General features: G+C 40.6%; 1 protein-coding gene across 5 annotated transcripts in view; it reads left to right on the top strand.

Moving 5' to 3' along the window:
- The first annotated feature begins 1,223 nt into the window (after positions 1–1,223).
- Positions 1,224–16,985, top strand: part of tcf7 (transcription factor 7) — a 69,175-nt gene continuing 53,413 nt past the window's right edge. Inside the window, exons 1-3 of one of the 5 annotated variants that reach the window (XM_017419959.3) lie at positions 1,224–1,888; positions 2,115–2,184; positions 3,390–3,496. In XM_017419959.3, the coding sequence (XP_017275448.1) occupies positions 1,715–1,888; positions 2,115–2,184; positions 3,390–3,496 (351 nt within the window). In that variant the 5' untranslated portion in view covers positions 1,224–1,714. The remainder of the gene's footprint in view (positions 1,889–2,114; positions 2,185–3,389; positions 3,497–16,985) is intronic. The other 4 variants (XM_017419967.3, XM_017419964.3, XM_017419965.3 and 1 more) reach the window with 4 other exon arrangements.

Genomic DNA, 16,985 nt, shown 5'->3' with positions numbered 1-16,985 from the left:
AGCCATTTGCAAATAACTCATCTGCTCCCACTTGTTAATCGTGCCTTAAAACTGTCATACGTAACTTTCCAGTTCTCTCTGCACCTCCAGGTTTTGTTTTCATTGAGTAAAATACATTTTAGAGTTCAAACCTGCATCCTCGAGTCCAAAACCAAACAACCAACGACGTTTCTTACACATTTAGGTGCATATGATGGGGAAAAGAGGTGAAAAATGAAATTATTTTGTTGCTACTGATCACCCGCCAGAGTTTCAGACTAAGATAATTTTAGGTTGTGAAATTATGGTGCTATAGCTTTTTTGGCCAAACCTTGGAAAAAATAAACATTATGCATGATCTCACACAATACCGCGAGACGTTGTAGCACTTAGAGGATGCGTTGGACATGACTTTCAGCTACTACCATCGCAAATTATAGCTCCATACCAGAATAATTATAGCCCTTTTTGTGTTTGCTACAATTGATTAGCTGAGTTGGGTTGACTCCAAACAATAATGAGTTGTAGATGTACATGCAGTGATTATTTCCTGAGAATTTCATTCAAATCTGTCCAGTGGTTCATGAGATATTTTGCTAACAGACAGGGTTGATGCCAACAATTAATGCTAAAGTTTAAAGCAAAGGTGTAGTGCAGTATGCAGCGCTCAGAGAAGGTGTTGTGAATGACTCTTAGCTACTACCACACCAAGTTTAAGCTTAATATCTATAAAATTTACAGTTATAGCCATTTTTGCATTTTTATTTTATTTTTTTATGGTCCATCTTAAGTTGGGTTGACTCCAAATGTTAATGAGATGTAGAAGTACACCCAGTTGTTACTTTCTGAAAGTTTCGTTAAAATAGATCCAGTGGTTCAGGAGACATTTTGCTAACAGACAGGCAGCGTTGACTCTTAAGTATAAAGCACAGATCTCGCTCGACCCATTCGCGCTCAGAATATGTGTTTGGGATTAGCCTCGGCTACGAGTGCACCGAATCTGGTCTTAGTAGCTCTAAAACTGACTGAGTTGCGGCCATGTTTGTGTTTGCTAAAGTGGCTTAGCTGTGGCGGCCATCTTGGAGGGGGCTGACTCCAAAAGTTAACTGTGATCACTCCCGGAGAAGCTCACTAAAATCCGCCCACCGGCTCATGAGATGTCTCGGTAACAGTATAAACATGATCGCCCGCCGCTGAGGGGCGAAGGCGGGCGATAACGAAAGCAGCCTTAATGGAGAGAGGGTGGCAGGCGGGCCGTGGACGCTGTGGACGCGGCCCTGGAAGTCATGAATAATGCCTGTTGATCTGAGCGCAGGGAGGTGATGTCTCTTTAAGAGGCTCTGCAGAAACAATCGTACAACCCCCCAACAAGTCATCAGACCTGTCAATCATCCGGTCGGCGCCCTTTGATGTCGGGACTCCTCGCCTTGTCTTGGGCTCAAATGAGCTGTTTGCTGTTGTAGTGAAACATTAGTCTTCTACCAAGCAGCCAGCCGGGGGGAAACACGCCACATCTCAACTTTTCTCTGCGTGCGGCGGGGCTTTCTCTACTTTGGAGGCGCCTCAAACTGAGGATATTTATCAGGGAAGTCACTTTTTTATTTACACCTTTTTCTTCAATTTCTTCTCAACTTTTATTTTTTCACATAAAAGTAGAGGTCCAGAGTTTTTTCCCTTTTTTTAGGGGGGGAGGGAAGTACTAGCAGTAGTAGTAGTAGTAGTATTAGTAGTAGACATGCCTCAGCTCAGCAGCGGCGGAGGAGACGACCTGGGAGCGAATGATGAGATGATATCGTTCAAAGACGAAGGCGAGCAGGAGGAGAAAATCCAGGAGAACGCGTTCACGGAGCGGGACCTGGCCGACCTGAAGTCCTCCCTGGTGAACGAGTCGGAAATAAATCAGAGAGAGGTAGGTGGCACGGAGAGCGCGAGCGCTTGTTTTCAAAATAACACGAGAGAGAGGAGAGAAAAAGGCGCAGCTAAGTGTGAGATTCCCAGGCTGAGCAGGGCTCAGATGAGCAGATACGAAGCGAAAAGACGCGCATAAGTGCGTGAACTCGACTCGTCGGGGTTTCTGTGCTCCCGAGTTTTAAACTCACCTCTTGTCCGTGTTTTTTTTTTTTTGTCCCTCCCAGGCGGTCAGACGGGGACAGCAGGGCGAGCAGAGGGTCTTCCCGGACAAACAGCGAGAGCATCTCGACGGAGGTAAGACCAGAACTGCAAAAACGACCAAAAATAAAATCTCTCACTTGCTCTCATCCTGTACGAATGACCAGTGCTCTCTTAGAAACTGATTTTTTTAAAACCACCCACTGTGTCAAACTTTTTTATTTTTTTAAGGTATTTTGTTCACTAGGACACGTGCTGAAGCTTTAACTTCAAAGACCTAAAATATGTCCATCACTCAAATTCACACCTCAAGTTCAAAAAACAAAGTTAATATTAGTGATTCTGCCCAGAAAAATACATTCTTATAAAGTTTATTCAAGTAGCAGTATTTTATGAAGAATGGTGAAACATTCCTGTTGTGTTTGTGTTTTAAATGTTTCTTTTTTTTTTTTTTTGTCATTTTCCGGAGAGCAATAAGAAGACTACGACACTTCTGTCCTCGCTTTTCTTTTCTTTACCACCCAAAAAGAACAGAGTAACTCGCCTCCCTCCATGTAGGCACATTTTGAAAGCGTGTGCTTCACTTGGCAGCTTTAATTATAGGTTGCAGTCGTTGTGGAACTCATTTCAGTCTTCACTGAAAGAGGGTGAGGAGGGGTGGGGGGAGGAGGAAAAAAGTTACACTATCATCCGCTTGAGCAACATCTGCCGGCTTGTCTGGATTTGCTGTTTCGATTGGGCTTGTTTGTAAATTGAAACCCGCAGAAATCAACATTTGCGTTCGGCGTTTGCGGTTGCGGCCACATTAAAAGTCGCCTTAAACCTGAGAAGGTCTGATTAACGAGGACTGTGGCCGGCGTTCGCCTCGTAGTTTCATTCTCAGCAGGTAGTTCTGTCTGACCCGCAGGGAGGCCTCGAGCTTTAAGATGGGAGGTGCCGAAGTTCACGCCTCTCGAGGCTGTAGATGACGACTTAATCGTTTTGGTTTTTTTTTTTTTTTTCTTCAAAGTATTAAATCAAGTCTGTGCTCAAACAAGGATATAAACATGATGCAACAACTCGGTAATAGTTCACCTGCTTTGCACGAGCGTTTATTTTGGATGCCTGCTATTTCTTTTTGTTAAACCTAAGTATCACGTGATTTACTTCCAACCTCACGTCTAATATTTCACCTGCAGCATTTATAGTTATTTTTGCAACTTTTTTATTTTTACCTGGAAGTTCATTTCACTGCTCGTGTTTAGGCAAAAACTTCAATTTAACCTTCTGTTTTCTAATTATTGCTTCCTTTGTGATTTCAGTGTCGAAGCAGCAAGATGGAGGCATGTACAAGTCTCCGGCGTATCCAGGGTACCCGTTCCTGATGCTGCCAGACCCTTATCTCCCCAACAGCTCCGTTTCTCCATCCGTAAGTCCGGTTCTCGTCTAAGTTTCACTTCTGGATGCTGCGCGTTGCTCGCTGCTTTTCTTCTCGTGGTTCTTTGTGTCAGTCGCCGAGGGCTGCCTATCTTTTAACTTGTAACTCACATGTTGTGATTTTGAGTTTTAACAACGTGAGGTTTTGGTGATCCTATGACAGGAGCTCATAATAGAAGAGAAAAAGAAAAAAAAAACTTGCCTGGATGAAAATATTTTGAGCCTGCTTGTTTGTTTGTTTTTTTAAATTATAGCATATACATCCACTGTTAATTCAGTAAGGACTTAGATATTAAGTATCTGTTATTTTCTACTATTTTTCTAAGACACGTACTGTTTTTGGCCTGAAATCAGTGAGTTTTTCCTCCCCATAAGATCTTATCACTGTTCTGTTGCCGCAGCCAAAAAACATTACAACAATATACAGAATTTGAATGCCTCTTCCTTCATGTAAAGTGTCATTTTCAATTATTTAATGTGAGCTCTATATAGGTTGAAATGGTGTAAATACCTTCAATTTTTTTGAAAATCACAAAGCAGGACTGGTCAACGTCTTGTAGTTTAATGCAAAAAGCTTGTCTGCTTTGGTTAAGTTAAGCTGATCTGGGATCAGAGGAGGGAAAAGATTTGACTCCGTCACACGAAGGCGACTGTCGCCTCCCTGCAAATCAAAACGTCACGTGCTCCGACTGGTGCTGGAATAAAAACTGCATCGAAAACTGAGAGGAGTCTTCTCAAAGTGCTGCAGCCTTCCGAGGCGAAGCTCAGGAGGAGCTCGTGTTTGTTTGTCGCTCGCTTAAGTAGAAACGTGATTGGCTTAGTTGTTTCGACTTGTTGCACATGATGTTTTTCCATCTCTTCACACCAAGCGTGAAGAGTTTTGTCTCAGCCTTGACAATAGATCAGTCAAACCACTAAAGCAAGCGTCAGAAACATTTACGGAAGGGTTTTTAAAAATCCAGTATGGTTCATCTGATCACTTAAAAGCAGCAGCAGGCCGACTAGTTGCACCAATGACGAGCTGTTATACCTAATTTGTAGTTTGGGTGGTGTGTAATCCTATTGTCTGATTAAACTCACAGCTCAAACATAAAAGACTTCTCTAAACAGCTTTAATTTAAGACATAATAAATGACAGACCTGCTGCAGCTCAAATTCTGATTTTTGGCTATAAAATGTGACATCACGGAGATTCAGAGCAGCTGAATTTTAATTTTGCTCTGAAAATACACTATTATAAAGTTTGTTCAACTTCAGCTTATGTTTGTGTGTTTAAATAAATACATTGCTTTGTTTTGTTTTTTTGAGAGCAAAAAGAGGAGTTTAACTTTACCACCCTACAAGCGAGGGTCTGAAGTCTAAATCATCTCAGACTCTTCTAGTAAAATAAATCCTTTAAAATATTTTATCTTCCTTGATTATTCTAAAGCTCAGTTTTCAAGTTCCAGCTTGCAAAAAGAGACTATTTTCTTCTTCTTCTTGCTGTAAAAGTTATATCTTATCAACTTGTTGCTTTTTCACTTCAGCAGACGTTTTGTTTCCGAAAAGATTTGGTTTCTAAGCTGCTGGAGTTGCTTCTAGAGAAAATAAAAAGTTCAGATTGTGTTTTACTTTTGGGGGAAGGCAAAAAAATCCTTAAATTCTAATTCTTGGTTAAAAGTTTTTCTCTCAGAGTTGTTTGTTTTGAGACAAGTGCAAGTTTGCTCAGCAGCATCTCACGTTTTGCTCTGAATCCGTTATTCAGACTCCAGCTCTGTGATTGAGGGCATATAATTGATTCAAATATGAGCGAGCGTGCCTCTTTCTCCCTGAATATTCTTGTCGATGCGTAAAACTTCACATCTGGCATCATGTTTGACAAGCACCGTGAGCAAACGTGATGGGGTTTGTGGACTGCACGAGTATTTTCTCTCTGCTTTTTCTCTCTCTCCGTTCAACCCTGGAGTGCCGACCGCAGAAGCCTCTCAAAGATCGTTCATGTTTGGATGGAGAGACGTGGAGGTGGGGTGGGGAGTGGGGGGGTTGTTATTGCTGCTGCCAAGATAAAGAGCACTTTCTTTCCCTGTGTGTCTTCGAGACTCCACACAATGCTCACTTGTTGCTGCTTCCCTTGTAATTAGCCCGCTGGTTGTGAGGCAGAAGCGGCGTTTCGGGCCCCGTCTACCTGCCACTTGAAAGGGGTGAGAACAGTGGTGCAGCGGGCGGTGTGGTGGGGGGTCTGCGATGATTACGGATGGGAGGGACGGATCAGAAACTATAGTTCTGGGAGACTGGCAGGGAAAATGACTGCTTTTTTTCTTGTGTTGTGGCGTTAACACGGGACGGGTGACACATGTTGCGTGTCTGTCTCTGTGTGTCCACGTCTGACTGCTGTCCTCGGCTTCTTTCTCGTATTCAGAAGAACTTAGGTGACCATCAGATAAATACAATGTTTCTGTGTCTGATGAGTGGCACAAACCTCAACAATGTTTCGTTTAAACGTGACAGTGAAAAGTGACCTTTTGGTCATTTTTCTTGACATAGTTTTATTTGTCTTTCTCGGTCAACTTGTCTGCCTAGTGATACGACTAGATCACATTGTTTATCAAACCTGGAAATATCTTTAAAAGTTTTATTAAATGGTTTAGATCAGGGGTCTGCATCCTTGACATTTAAAAGAGACAATTTTACCAACTTTTCCCACTTAATAAAGTTTGTATCGAGCCACAAAATGTACTTGACCCTTAAAAACATCCTTTGTTTTTGTTGCATTGTATTGTGTGAGCTGTTTTTTAAGTGTTAAGACAAAAGAAACAAAAAACACTTCATGTACTTGCACTGTGCAGACCTCAGCCGCTCACTGGAATATCAGTGAGGACTGCTTGGACTGCAGTGAATCATAGAAAATTATATTTCAAGTACCATTTAATGTTCTTCATGCTAATAATATATTTGGTCAATCCAAAGGCCGTGATGCCCACACCTGATTTAGATGATGACAGAAGAGAAAGTGAGGAGTGTTTGTCTGATTTTTGGGTGCCCAGCTTTTATTGGAGTCACACATTTATTCTTATTTTGCACATTATTATAAGAAACAAGCTTTACGTTTCTGAAAAGCCATAAAAGATATCATCTTTGAGCAGAAACGTCTTTCACATCTTGCAAAAAAATTGCACAGATACACTGCTTTAATCATGACTGAGGTTTGTCATTTTTTGTTTCAAGGAGAGGGGCTGAAGAGCCACCTGTGGCTCCAGAGCTCTGGCTCTAAATATTGAAATATTCAGATTACAGTTGAGCTCATTCAGCTCGGCAGCATTTTGAGCGCTGCGGAGAATTTGGTAAAAGTAAAAGACCGATAAATTACATTTGATAAATAAACTTAATCACAATTTCTGAATGAAATCCATCCCCTGTTGGGCAGACAGTGTAAGATATTTGAAGCAGCTGCTGTAATTTTCACTCCAATCCACTCAAAACTCCCCACTTTATTTGCAGCCAGGTATTGTAATCTTGAGTCGTAATCAAAGAACAATTTCTCAGAATCTTTGTGTGTTACAATAAACTGTTTGAAACTGCTGAAGTCCGTGTGGGAGCATCAGCTGAGTGACTGAGAGTCTTACAGTAACTTGAACAGTTCTCTACGGGTTTTCCTTCCCTGGGTTAAGCGTGTCGGTTTACGATCGCTGCAAAAGTCAGGTCCAGAGTTTCTAAGCGGTTCTTGGTGGGGCTTTTTTTTTTTTTATTGCGTGTTGTGTAGCTGCAGTTCTGCCACAAACAGAAGAGCCTTCACAGAAAGAACCTGTCCAAGAAACCCAACTGCTGCAGATCAATAGCTGTTATTTATCTAAAATGGTGTGCTGTTTGTATTTTGTTATTCAGCTAAAACGGCGTCTGAAATCAACATGAAGACTCGACTTCTTCGCGTCGTCCGTGAAGAAGCTTCTAATCTCTGTTGTACAAGTAATTTTCTAAAAAGCGTTTGAACTCTGGAGAGGCTGCTGCAAAGTGTCTCCCCTTCTTGTGCCATTCCCCGATAATACTCCCATTACATTGCGTCATGGGACATTTAGCTGTTGTCACATTAATAGAGATATCAGCCGTCCTTTCAGGGAAAGTGGTCAAAGAAGGAGATTTGTGGGATTTAGAGATGCAACTAAACTCCCTCGGCTTGTTGTCTTTGGATAAAGCTTTATCTCGAGTGTTGAAACAGTGTATAATATGCTTGTGCGTGCGTGTGTGCGTGTGTGTGTTGAAGTTCATTACACGAAGTATGTGTCTAAGGCTTTTGGCACGTTTGTTGTGTGTGTGTGTGTCTGTTCGTCTGCATGCTTTCTCCTCAAGTTTGTTGCCTTAGGCTTGTGTTTGTATCCAGAGTTCATGGTGTATTTTGTGTGCTAATGTTTACTGTGTGTGTGTGTGTGTGTTTAGACTGTACAGACGCAGCATGTGTGTCAAACCTGTGCTGCTTGTGTGTACAATGCTGAGGATGACAAGCAGACAGTCTTCGAAGTCTTGAACGTTTTGAGTTCACGTGAAGTTCTCTTCTTTCAAACGTCGACTTATCTCTGTTCTCGTCTGCGCTGTCTGAATCATCTGAGCTGGTTTTGTAGCATCTGTCCACTTCACTTCAACTCGTTGCTATCATTCTCCTGATTTTTGGGAGGACTTTATGACTTTGGGGTGAAGATCGGAGAAATGAAAAAGCTCGAGAGCTGCTTTTCTTTACAGTTGGATCTGTAAGAAAAATAAGAATGTAACAGTCCGTTGGAGAGCCTTTTTAGACCAAAGTCATGGCAGACATTTCTCATGTGCAGCAAATACTTGTGTGTTGTTCTTTATTATCATATAGCCTTATCGCTGGTACTAAGAGCTGATGTTTATCAGTGCTTCAGACGTCTTCACAGAAGGAGAGCAAGTGGAATAAACAGAGAAACAGAGAAAAAAAATGAATAGCAAACAGTTCTTTATTGATTTACATTGTGGTTATGAAGTGCCATTACTGTGTTGTAAGTAATATCAGCTTACAGATCATTTTAAATAAAGATTTCTGTGCTTCCACTGATGACAGAATGCAGTTTTTCCCATAAGATGTACAAGTGAGGAATGATGTTTTCTATCAGAAGAGGAGAATGTATTAGAGGTGTTTGTTCAGTTTTTTCATGAATTTTTGCCCCGGATCATTTTGAGATTTCAGACTCTACAAAACAACAAATCAAAGTGTGAAACACAGTTAATCAAACACTGAGGAAGCACTTCTAAGATGGTTCTTTAAATGAAGCTGCACTTCCTGCTTTCCCCTCCTAATAAAGGTCTAAGAATCTCGTTTTCGATGAAAGATTTTTAAATACCGAGCGCCACAAAAAAGTGGGCATGAGCTCTTGAAAGTGCAGCGAATGTGAAATTGGCGATGAGAGCAGAAATTGGGCGCGAGGAGTTCGAAACAAGATGGTTGCCTCACAGCTAAAACAAAGATAATTGGTGGTTAGTGGTAATATTTTGTGAAGCAAAGTGTTAAGCTTTTACTGACAATAAGGACTTTAAAAAAACGACAACACACTTTCTTAAGATTTTAATGACGGGCAAAATCTGTTTAACTTCTTGAAAGCAACAAAGCTTTGAGTCGACTTGCTGTGAAACCCGTCTGAGTAGAAAGCGATGGTCAGCATGCACCTGTTTCACCATTATTATCTGAAGCACCAAGCCTGATATGATATTTGGCCACCTGTAGCTCTATTCAGTGTAGGAGAGGCTGTGAAACTCCCTGTGATGTGGAAGCTGTGGTCACACAAAGACGTCAACAAGCTCCTTAGATAACAAGATACTCTGAAGGCTTTTTGACCTTCTGTGTTCGCCGATTTCTTCAGGATAACAGTAAACGCTGGGTTAAATTACTGTTTGACGGCATGTAGCCAGTCAGTGGAATTTACAAGCCCGTGCTTTAACAGCTCAATCTGCGCCGTTGTCGTCTCAATTGGGGGAATTTCCTGCTCATTTGACACTTCATTTCGCAGCCCAAATTTGAAAATTGACAGGAAGAGTGCTGAGAGGCAGTGTTTGGGGGAAAAGAAATGTTAAACATCATCATTTCTAAGACTCTGAAGAGTCAGCTGAGAAGTTTGTTGTAAATAGTTTTTAGTATTTCTACCCTGAAAACGCCCCCTCACGGCTTTTTCTTAACCAGCACAGAATTTCCAAGCCATCCACAGAGCTACCAGTTTGACAGTGTAAATGTTTTTCTGTTGTCTTGTTTTTGTTTTGCGTGCTCTTTCTTTTCTCCTCACCCTTGTGTCCATCCAGAAACCATCTTCTGTTACTGACTGGCTTCCCTACCCATCCTTTTTTCTCTCTCTCTCTTTCTCGTTGTATCTTCCAAAAATTACAAGGTTGATCCTCTGAGATCAAGGGAACTGCTTGTGTGTGTGTGTGTGTGTGTAAGACTCTAGGATCTCGCCACTTCCTTGTTTCTCATTGTGCTGCCGTGTTGACAGGGGGGTTGTTCAGCCTTCCTCTAGTCTCTCAGTAAACAATGGCAGCAACACAGGCTGAGGCCTCCCTAATCCCGCCTTTACAGAGTACAGACCCAGGGGCTGGGATGAGCGGCGCTGGGGCCTCCCTGCCCCTGACTGCCTATGATAAGGACCCCAAGCACTCAGATTTAAAAGGCCTGAAAGAAAAGCAGCTTTCACTGGAAGGCAGAGAAAGCTGGGACCCTTTTTTATTATTATTATTATTTATTTAAACATGAACACTCCCTAATTCTAAAGTAACTTCCACATTACCTCTCATTCAGATTATCTCAATATTTATAATTTTTTAAGAGACTGATGTAGTTTGCAATGTACATAGGTACTTCAGTTAGTCTTTGCTGTTAACTACGTAGGTGTGAGATTATGGTTGTATGCAGTAATTAATGTAATGTCTCCAGTGCCAAAATGGAGTAAATTGTTCATTCTGTTGTGAATCTGTTAGTTTTTATTCACTTTCAAAGTGAAGACAACTATGCCCTGAAAGGTCGGCGGTTGTGTAATTCCCTCTGTGTGTGTGTGTGTGTGTTTTTGTTGCTTAGCAAAATATTTAATGAAACCGTGTACAGATTTTAATAAAATTTCCAGAAAGTTATCACTGGATGATCATCTACAACTGATAACTTTTGGGGTCAACCCCACCTACAATGGCCGCCACGGCTCATCGTCTTTAGCAAACACAAATGGCTTCAACTCGGTCATTTTTACAGATACTGAGCTGAGATCTGGTGTGGTAGTAGCTGAGAGTCATCTCCATCACATACTCTGAGTGGTAATGAATCCCACTAGGTCTTTGTTTTTATTTTTGTTTATTTAAAAGGGACAAGTGTGTTAATGAACATCGGGAATAAACAGAAATGTAAATATGTCAGAGTTAGCAGGATTCCTAATTTTCCTCTGTGGTCCCTTAGAAGTTAACATAACAAATATCAATAAATACAGAAATACATACAACAGTCAAGTGATTCAGTAATGGTAAAATTATGGATCATTATATACACGGTGTAGATTTCAAACTTTGGCATGCAAGGCAGCGGTTCTCAAACTTTTGAGTAAGCCCCATTTGGAGAAAGAAACTTTGTTTGTCTGTTTTCTTGACTGTTAAACAAAATGGTAAGAGCATTTGTAACAAACAAGCAAGATGATGTCATACGTTCAAAAATGTTTCACATATGTATAAGCGTATAAAATCCATCAGAACAAAGAAAGCGGTCCAGAAATCTACATCAGAGACTAATTTCTGCTTGCTGATGAAACTTTTGATGTCCACCTGCTTTGGCAAAATACGTTAAGAAATGATGCAAATATTCAGCCGATATCAGGGAGATTTTAGTCCCGCTTCAAAGAGTGAGCAGAAGATCAAAATAGATGTGCGTGAAGGCAGATAAAAACATTTTAAAGGGGGAGAGCTGAAGAAGTAAAGGGAGTTATTGAAGGAGGGGAAAAGGAGGGAGGAAGATTAAAATACAAATGACCAGAAGAGCCTCTTCATCGCCCTGCTGGCTTTGATGTAGCGAGCTATGAAGGCACCTAAAGAGAAACCATTCAGAAGACTCTTTCAAGAGGCGGAAATGTTTAGAGGAATATCAGGAGAGGAAAAAAACCCTTTGGATGTTTATACCTGTAATTATTCATCCACTTATTTCTTTCCGGCGTGGAGCGAAGGTGGGGCGGGGGAAACGCTCCAGTATTAAGACAGCTGTTTTGCAAAGGAAGTGGTGGTTTGTTTGATTATCATCAAATTTGTTTTCCTTTTTTTTTCTTTACAGTGAAACGTGTTAATATGGACAGAATAAGCATGTGTGTTTGCTCAGTTCTTTACATAAAGAATCTTTAAAGAGCATCAAACTAACCAGGATATTGTGCTTTGACTTGTTTTTGAAAATAACAAACAGGCTTGATAGATGATTACTTCAAGTGGCTTTTTTTTTTTTTAAAGCAAGACCTTGTTTTCATAATTCCTCCCACGTTACATGATGCTAAAGGTCAAAAAAATGTATTTTTGTAACCTTCAAACAAGCAGTGAAAAACCCAAGAATGCTTTTGTTGCCATCTTTGTTGTTTAGCTGTGAAATATTCTTCCAAAGGGTCTGTAAATCAGCTTTTTATATTAGCACGTTTGAGGTTAAATAACATGCAGATCTGGTTCAATTACATAATATTTCAATTATTACTTTTATTGCAAAGGCAACAAAGCCAAATATCTTTATGTAAAACTTGAAGATTTGCTGATTTATGATACAGGAGTTGAGAAAATTTGAGGTTGCTTTTTTAACCTTTAAGATGTGTTTTGACATCGGTTTCTGGGATGGGAAATGTTCTGACGGGGGACAAGTGACGTGTTGAAAGTTGAGCCCGAGACACCTTTTGTTTCAGAAGTCTCTTTATGGTTTGAGAGAGTGTGAAATTGGCAACAAATGCAAGTGAAAGTGGGACCATTAATCACGGCGTTCCTGCTGACTCTCGACTCTTCCAGCACTAAATAATAAAGGCGGCGTTCGCATTTTGGCAACGCGGAAAACGGAGAGAAACCAAAAGGAAAGAAAAAAACTCAACGAGAGGTCAAAGGTTTGAAGCAGCAGCACTCTGCCTGGGCCTCACTGACTTTAGAAGCCTTCGTGAGGTTTATGTGTGTGGGTTTGTGTGCGTTTGTGTTTCAGGATGTTGCACCCAGGTGAGTCATTGGTCTGCGGAGTGAAACCTTTCAAAGTTTCTCTCGTGTTGTTGACAGAGTGAGCTGTCCAGACCTCCCAGATGTGTGTTCTCAGCTTGTAGTTAATCAGTGACAGCGCTGCCACTGTCAAACGAAAAACTGTCAGATGGGTCTTATTTATGCTGCAGGAACAATTTATTGCACATTAAAATATTATTGTTTTTCGAAATAACGGAAACCCCCCTCTGTTTTGTGGAGAGTCTGTTGTCTTTTGGTGATTCCTAAAAGAAACGTTTAAATCTCTTTCTGTTTACGGTGTCCAAAAGTCTTTTAAATATTAGCCCAGAACAATTAATCGTCGTGTAGCCGGCTTATTTTAAAAGACAGCAAACATTAAACTGTATAATGCAGTAATAAATAATAACGGCTGATCATCTGAATCTAAAAACAGCGTTTAGGATCGTTTGATTTTAGGACCAGTAAATTCTGGCATTGCTTTGTAACCCGTTGGCATTGTTTTACCCCATTCCCTCACCAGAACGGCATGCTTTGTCGAGCCGGCCATTTGAAAAGACTTGTGTACACACAGACCCACATCACAAAGTTTGTAGGTTAGTAGGCCGCGTGCATCCCTCCTCCCTCCTGTGACCTTGGTCAGCGAGGAGTACTAAAGTCAAGCAAAACGCCCACAACCTGCCCGGAAACGGTTTTATGCAGGTTTTTATCTAGAAAAAATGTTTCTATGTTTGACATTTGGACAGGCATTTAAAATATTTCAGATTGATTACAGCAAAAAGAAAGGAACATTTCTGTAAACGGCAAAAAAAATAAATGTCTATAGTTGCTCAAGTGATATTCAGGTGATCAGGTTCTCCGCTAAGTTTCTGTCTGTGAGTAAGAATTCCTTTTTTCTTTAGGAAATCTCTAAATCTTTGTGAATAAGTCTTTATCCATTTCTTCTTCATTCCTGTTGATAATCAAGATTAGTTCCCAGGTTTGTTCACACTCACTCATTTTGTAATTTCCATTAAAAACTTGTGTAAAATCAGTTCTTTTGATTATAACGACATTCACAGATCTAAATAATCTGAATTTTTTCAGTATTTGTATATTAACTGTGTTGCATTTGATCTTCAAAACAGAAACTGGTGTCATGTGTTGGTTCATCCAGCACAGAAATATGACGCGGTGCAAAACTGTTCAAGAGAAAGGAAAAAAGGTTGTAAAATAAGCATTATTTTAACCGTCTGGGGGAAAAAAACAAATAAAATAAATGAAGATTGTACTGTAGGTGTCAGTTTTAATCATTTATGTTGTGATGTTAAAATCCTGCATCTGCCTCGGTGTTTGTGTGTCTACTGTTTGCAGACAGTCACTGCGACGACCATATGTGAACAGAAATGACAATTCGCCTTATGTTCCTCCTCTTTGATCCCTGTCCTGTAAGAAGATTTACGACCTGACTTCACTCTCCCGCTTAGAGCTAGATGCGTCTTGTTTCCAGAACCAGACCAACATCACGTCCTCATTCAGACTTGGATCTAAAACCTTTTTGATTCCTGAGCTTTTGCTTCAGTTAGTGGCGATTTTTGATTTTTCTTGTCTCAGTGGTCATTTCAAGTTTTACTTATTTCTTTCTCCTGAACGGGCCATGAATGCAAAATGAAAATTTCTTGAATACAAGCAGCTGAAATGAGGTTCCTTTGTAGGCTCAGCCTTTTTTGAATAAAAAAATGACTGGCAAAACGCACCAATCATTTCAAGAGGCATTTTTAATCAGTCAGCTTATGGTAAAGATAAGGATTTTTAGCCATATTAGACTTTAACAGGCTTAGCATTTATTCTTGGACCCGATCACTGACTCACAAAAAGTTACACAAACAATTTGTCTGATAAACTATCATCAGCAAGTTCTTCACTTTGAATAATCATCCTCAGTTGACCGTATGTACATTAGATGCGAGCGACTGATAATAACTTTCCCTCCTCCAGACATCAGCCGCTGACCTTTATTATTTTAATGGGCACTTTATTAAAATAGTGTTTGTAAAAATAGTTGACCATAAGAAACTCAAACCCCATCTTCCTCCGCCCCTCTCCACCCTGTGCCCATGGCTCTGCCCAGACCAGCTGGAGCCTCCCGAGCCGCATGAAGCAGCCCAGCACACATGGCTGTGATCTAAAACACACGCACACACACACACACACACACACACATAATCACACTTCCAATTCTGCCTCATATGATGTTCAGCTGCTGTGGAAAGGCAGCAGCCAACACCTTCAGATGCGTGCACAAAGCATACATATTTAAAAAAATCAACCACACTGCTCCTATATATTAAAGGGGTTTCCTCCGTTAAATAGTCTCATATATATTTCTATATATACTCATAATGGAGCATGTATCATATGTTTTCACTTCCTTTTTCCTCTCAGTTTAAACTGACACTAACTGCATGTTGTCCACACATGATGCAGCAGCAAATCATAACAAAACGTGTATTATTTAAAAATGGGACAAATAAACCTGCCAGACATCCTGCAAATCAGTCCTAGAGATTTAAGGGATCAGCTTGTGCACACACCTAATGGTCTAAACATCTTTCCAATCAGCAGTTTTTGTTTTGTTTTCTATTTTGAGATTCGCTTTTTACGAACAGAGTGTGAAGCAGCATGTAGTTGTTCCGTGCAGAAAGAAAAAAGGAAATATCAAGTGCAAATCCTTGTAGAGGGTTTTGAAGTAGGATATTAGAGAGCACTCACAACCGCCACCATCTAAATGCCAAATGAGGGATTATTTTTGGACGCGTGGTGCTCGTCGCTCCAGTAGAGTTCAAGCTTGTGGTGAAACAAAACCAAAAGCTGCTAATCAAATAAACATGCACGGTTTTTAACTTAATGTAACATTTCGTTCTACTACTCCATTATAGTTTCCTCAAAGTTGTTATAAAACGTCTGTAAAGTTTTGACAACTGCACATCTTTTCCACTCAGAAGCATATTTCTGTTTCTGAGGGGAGGCATTTTCCTTTCCACTAAATGGTGCATGTTAAAACAGAAAATGAGATGTTACACATCTGACGGCCACAACTTTCAAACCACCTGTCGAACCGTGTTTTCATGCTGCCAGTTCTAACCCGCTAAGACACAAGACCTTTTGCTTTTATCCTTCTGTGGGTTGCAGCATGATTTTAGTGGAGCGTTCTGGTTCGTCCATGGCTACTCGAACTTATTAAAATCATAACTTTTCTCTGATTTCCTGTCGCTGCACCCCAATGTTCAGCCTGAAAGCAAACATCTGTCAAACGTATATCTGAATTTGAGCGGATTTAGCTTCAAAAAAGATGATCATTGTGATGAATCCGCCTGTGCATTTGACATCTTATTTGACCATTGAGCACAAGCTTTAATGCTATTTATTATTTAGAAAGAAGAAATTACCTAACCAGTTGTGTAATTTACTTAGTCTTGGGAACAGCTTTTATTGTTACTGGGATTCATTTTTTTTAAAACAGCCAAAATGTCAACAGAAGAGAAAACTGAATAATATTTAGCAGTTTACTGAATGTTTTTAGTTTGTATAAACTCATATGTCTGACTGACTGCTGTGTTCCTCTGTTCATGTCATATTCTAAAACAAAAAAGAAAGGAATTCCCTCCTCAACAGGTTTCCTCACCAGGAGATCATTCATGCGTCAAATTGATTTCCTACCTTTGTTTCAGACTGTTTTGTTGGGTGTTCAGAGAATCCCATCACCGTGTTTTGTGGTCATTGGCTTTTTCCGTTGGCTTACGAAGAAACGAGCCCCGAGGCTTTCAAGACAGGCAACACTGACGTACATACACAGATGAACACGCGATGAGGGTGTATTTTTACTGTCAGCCTTTTATTGATGAAGTTAAAAATACAAAGTGACTGGATTGTGTAATCTTTCGAGCTGATGGAAAAGAGAGTGGAATAGACTCGAGGAGGTAGCTCAATGGGAGGCACTGCAGGAGGAGTGAAAACAAAGCTTTAATAATAAAGTTGATGTCATCGGCAGCTTAGTGTGTAACAGGAAGTAATACAGCTCACAAAGCTCTATTATTCAGTGTTTTCAGAAGGTGTTGTGGTAAATCAGCTTGTGCGAACGTTTTTCAGGGCCAAACAAAAACTAGAGCAACAGTGATGTGCTCTGCGCTGTGGTCGGCGTGAGTGAGCGTGTGTGCTTGCTCGACAGTGTGTGGGCGTGCGTGACGGCGTAGGTGTTGCACACAGTACAGGACGCGTATGTGGGAAACACTGTATGCACACCAAGGACAGATGAAAGGGGAAAAAGG

Source organism: Kryptolebias marmoratus, linkage group LG13, assembly GCF_001649575.2.
Source record: "Kryptolebias marmoratus isolate JLee-2015 linkage group LG13, ASM164957v2, whole genome shotgun sequence".
Taxonomy (NCBI): domain Eukaryota; kingdom Metazoa; phylum Chordata; class Actinopteri; order Cyprinodontiformes; family Rivulidae; genus Kryptolebias; species Kryptolebias marmoratus.
This window is presented reverse-complemented; position numbering and strand designations above follow the sequence as displayed.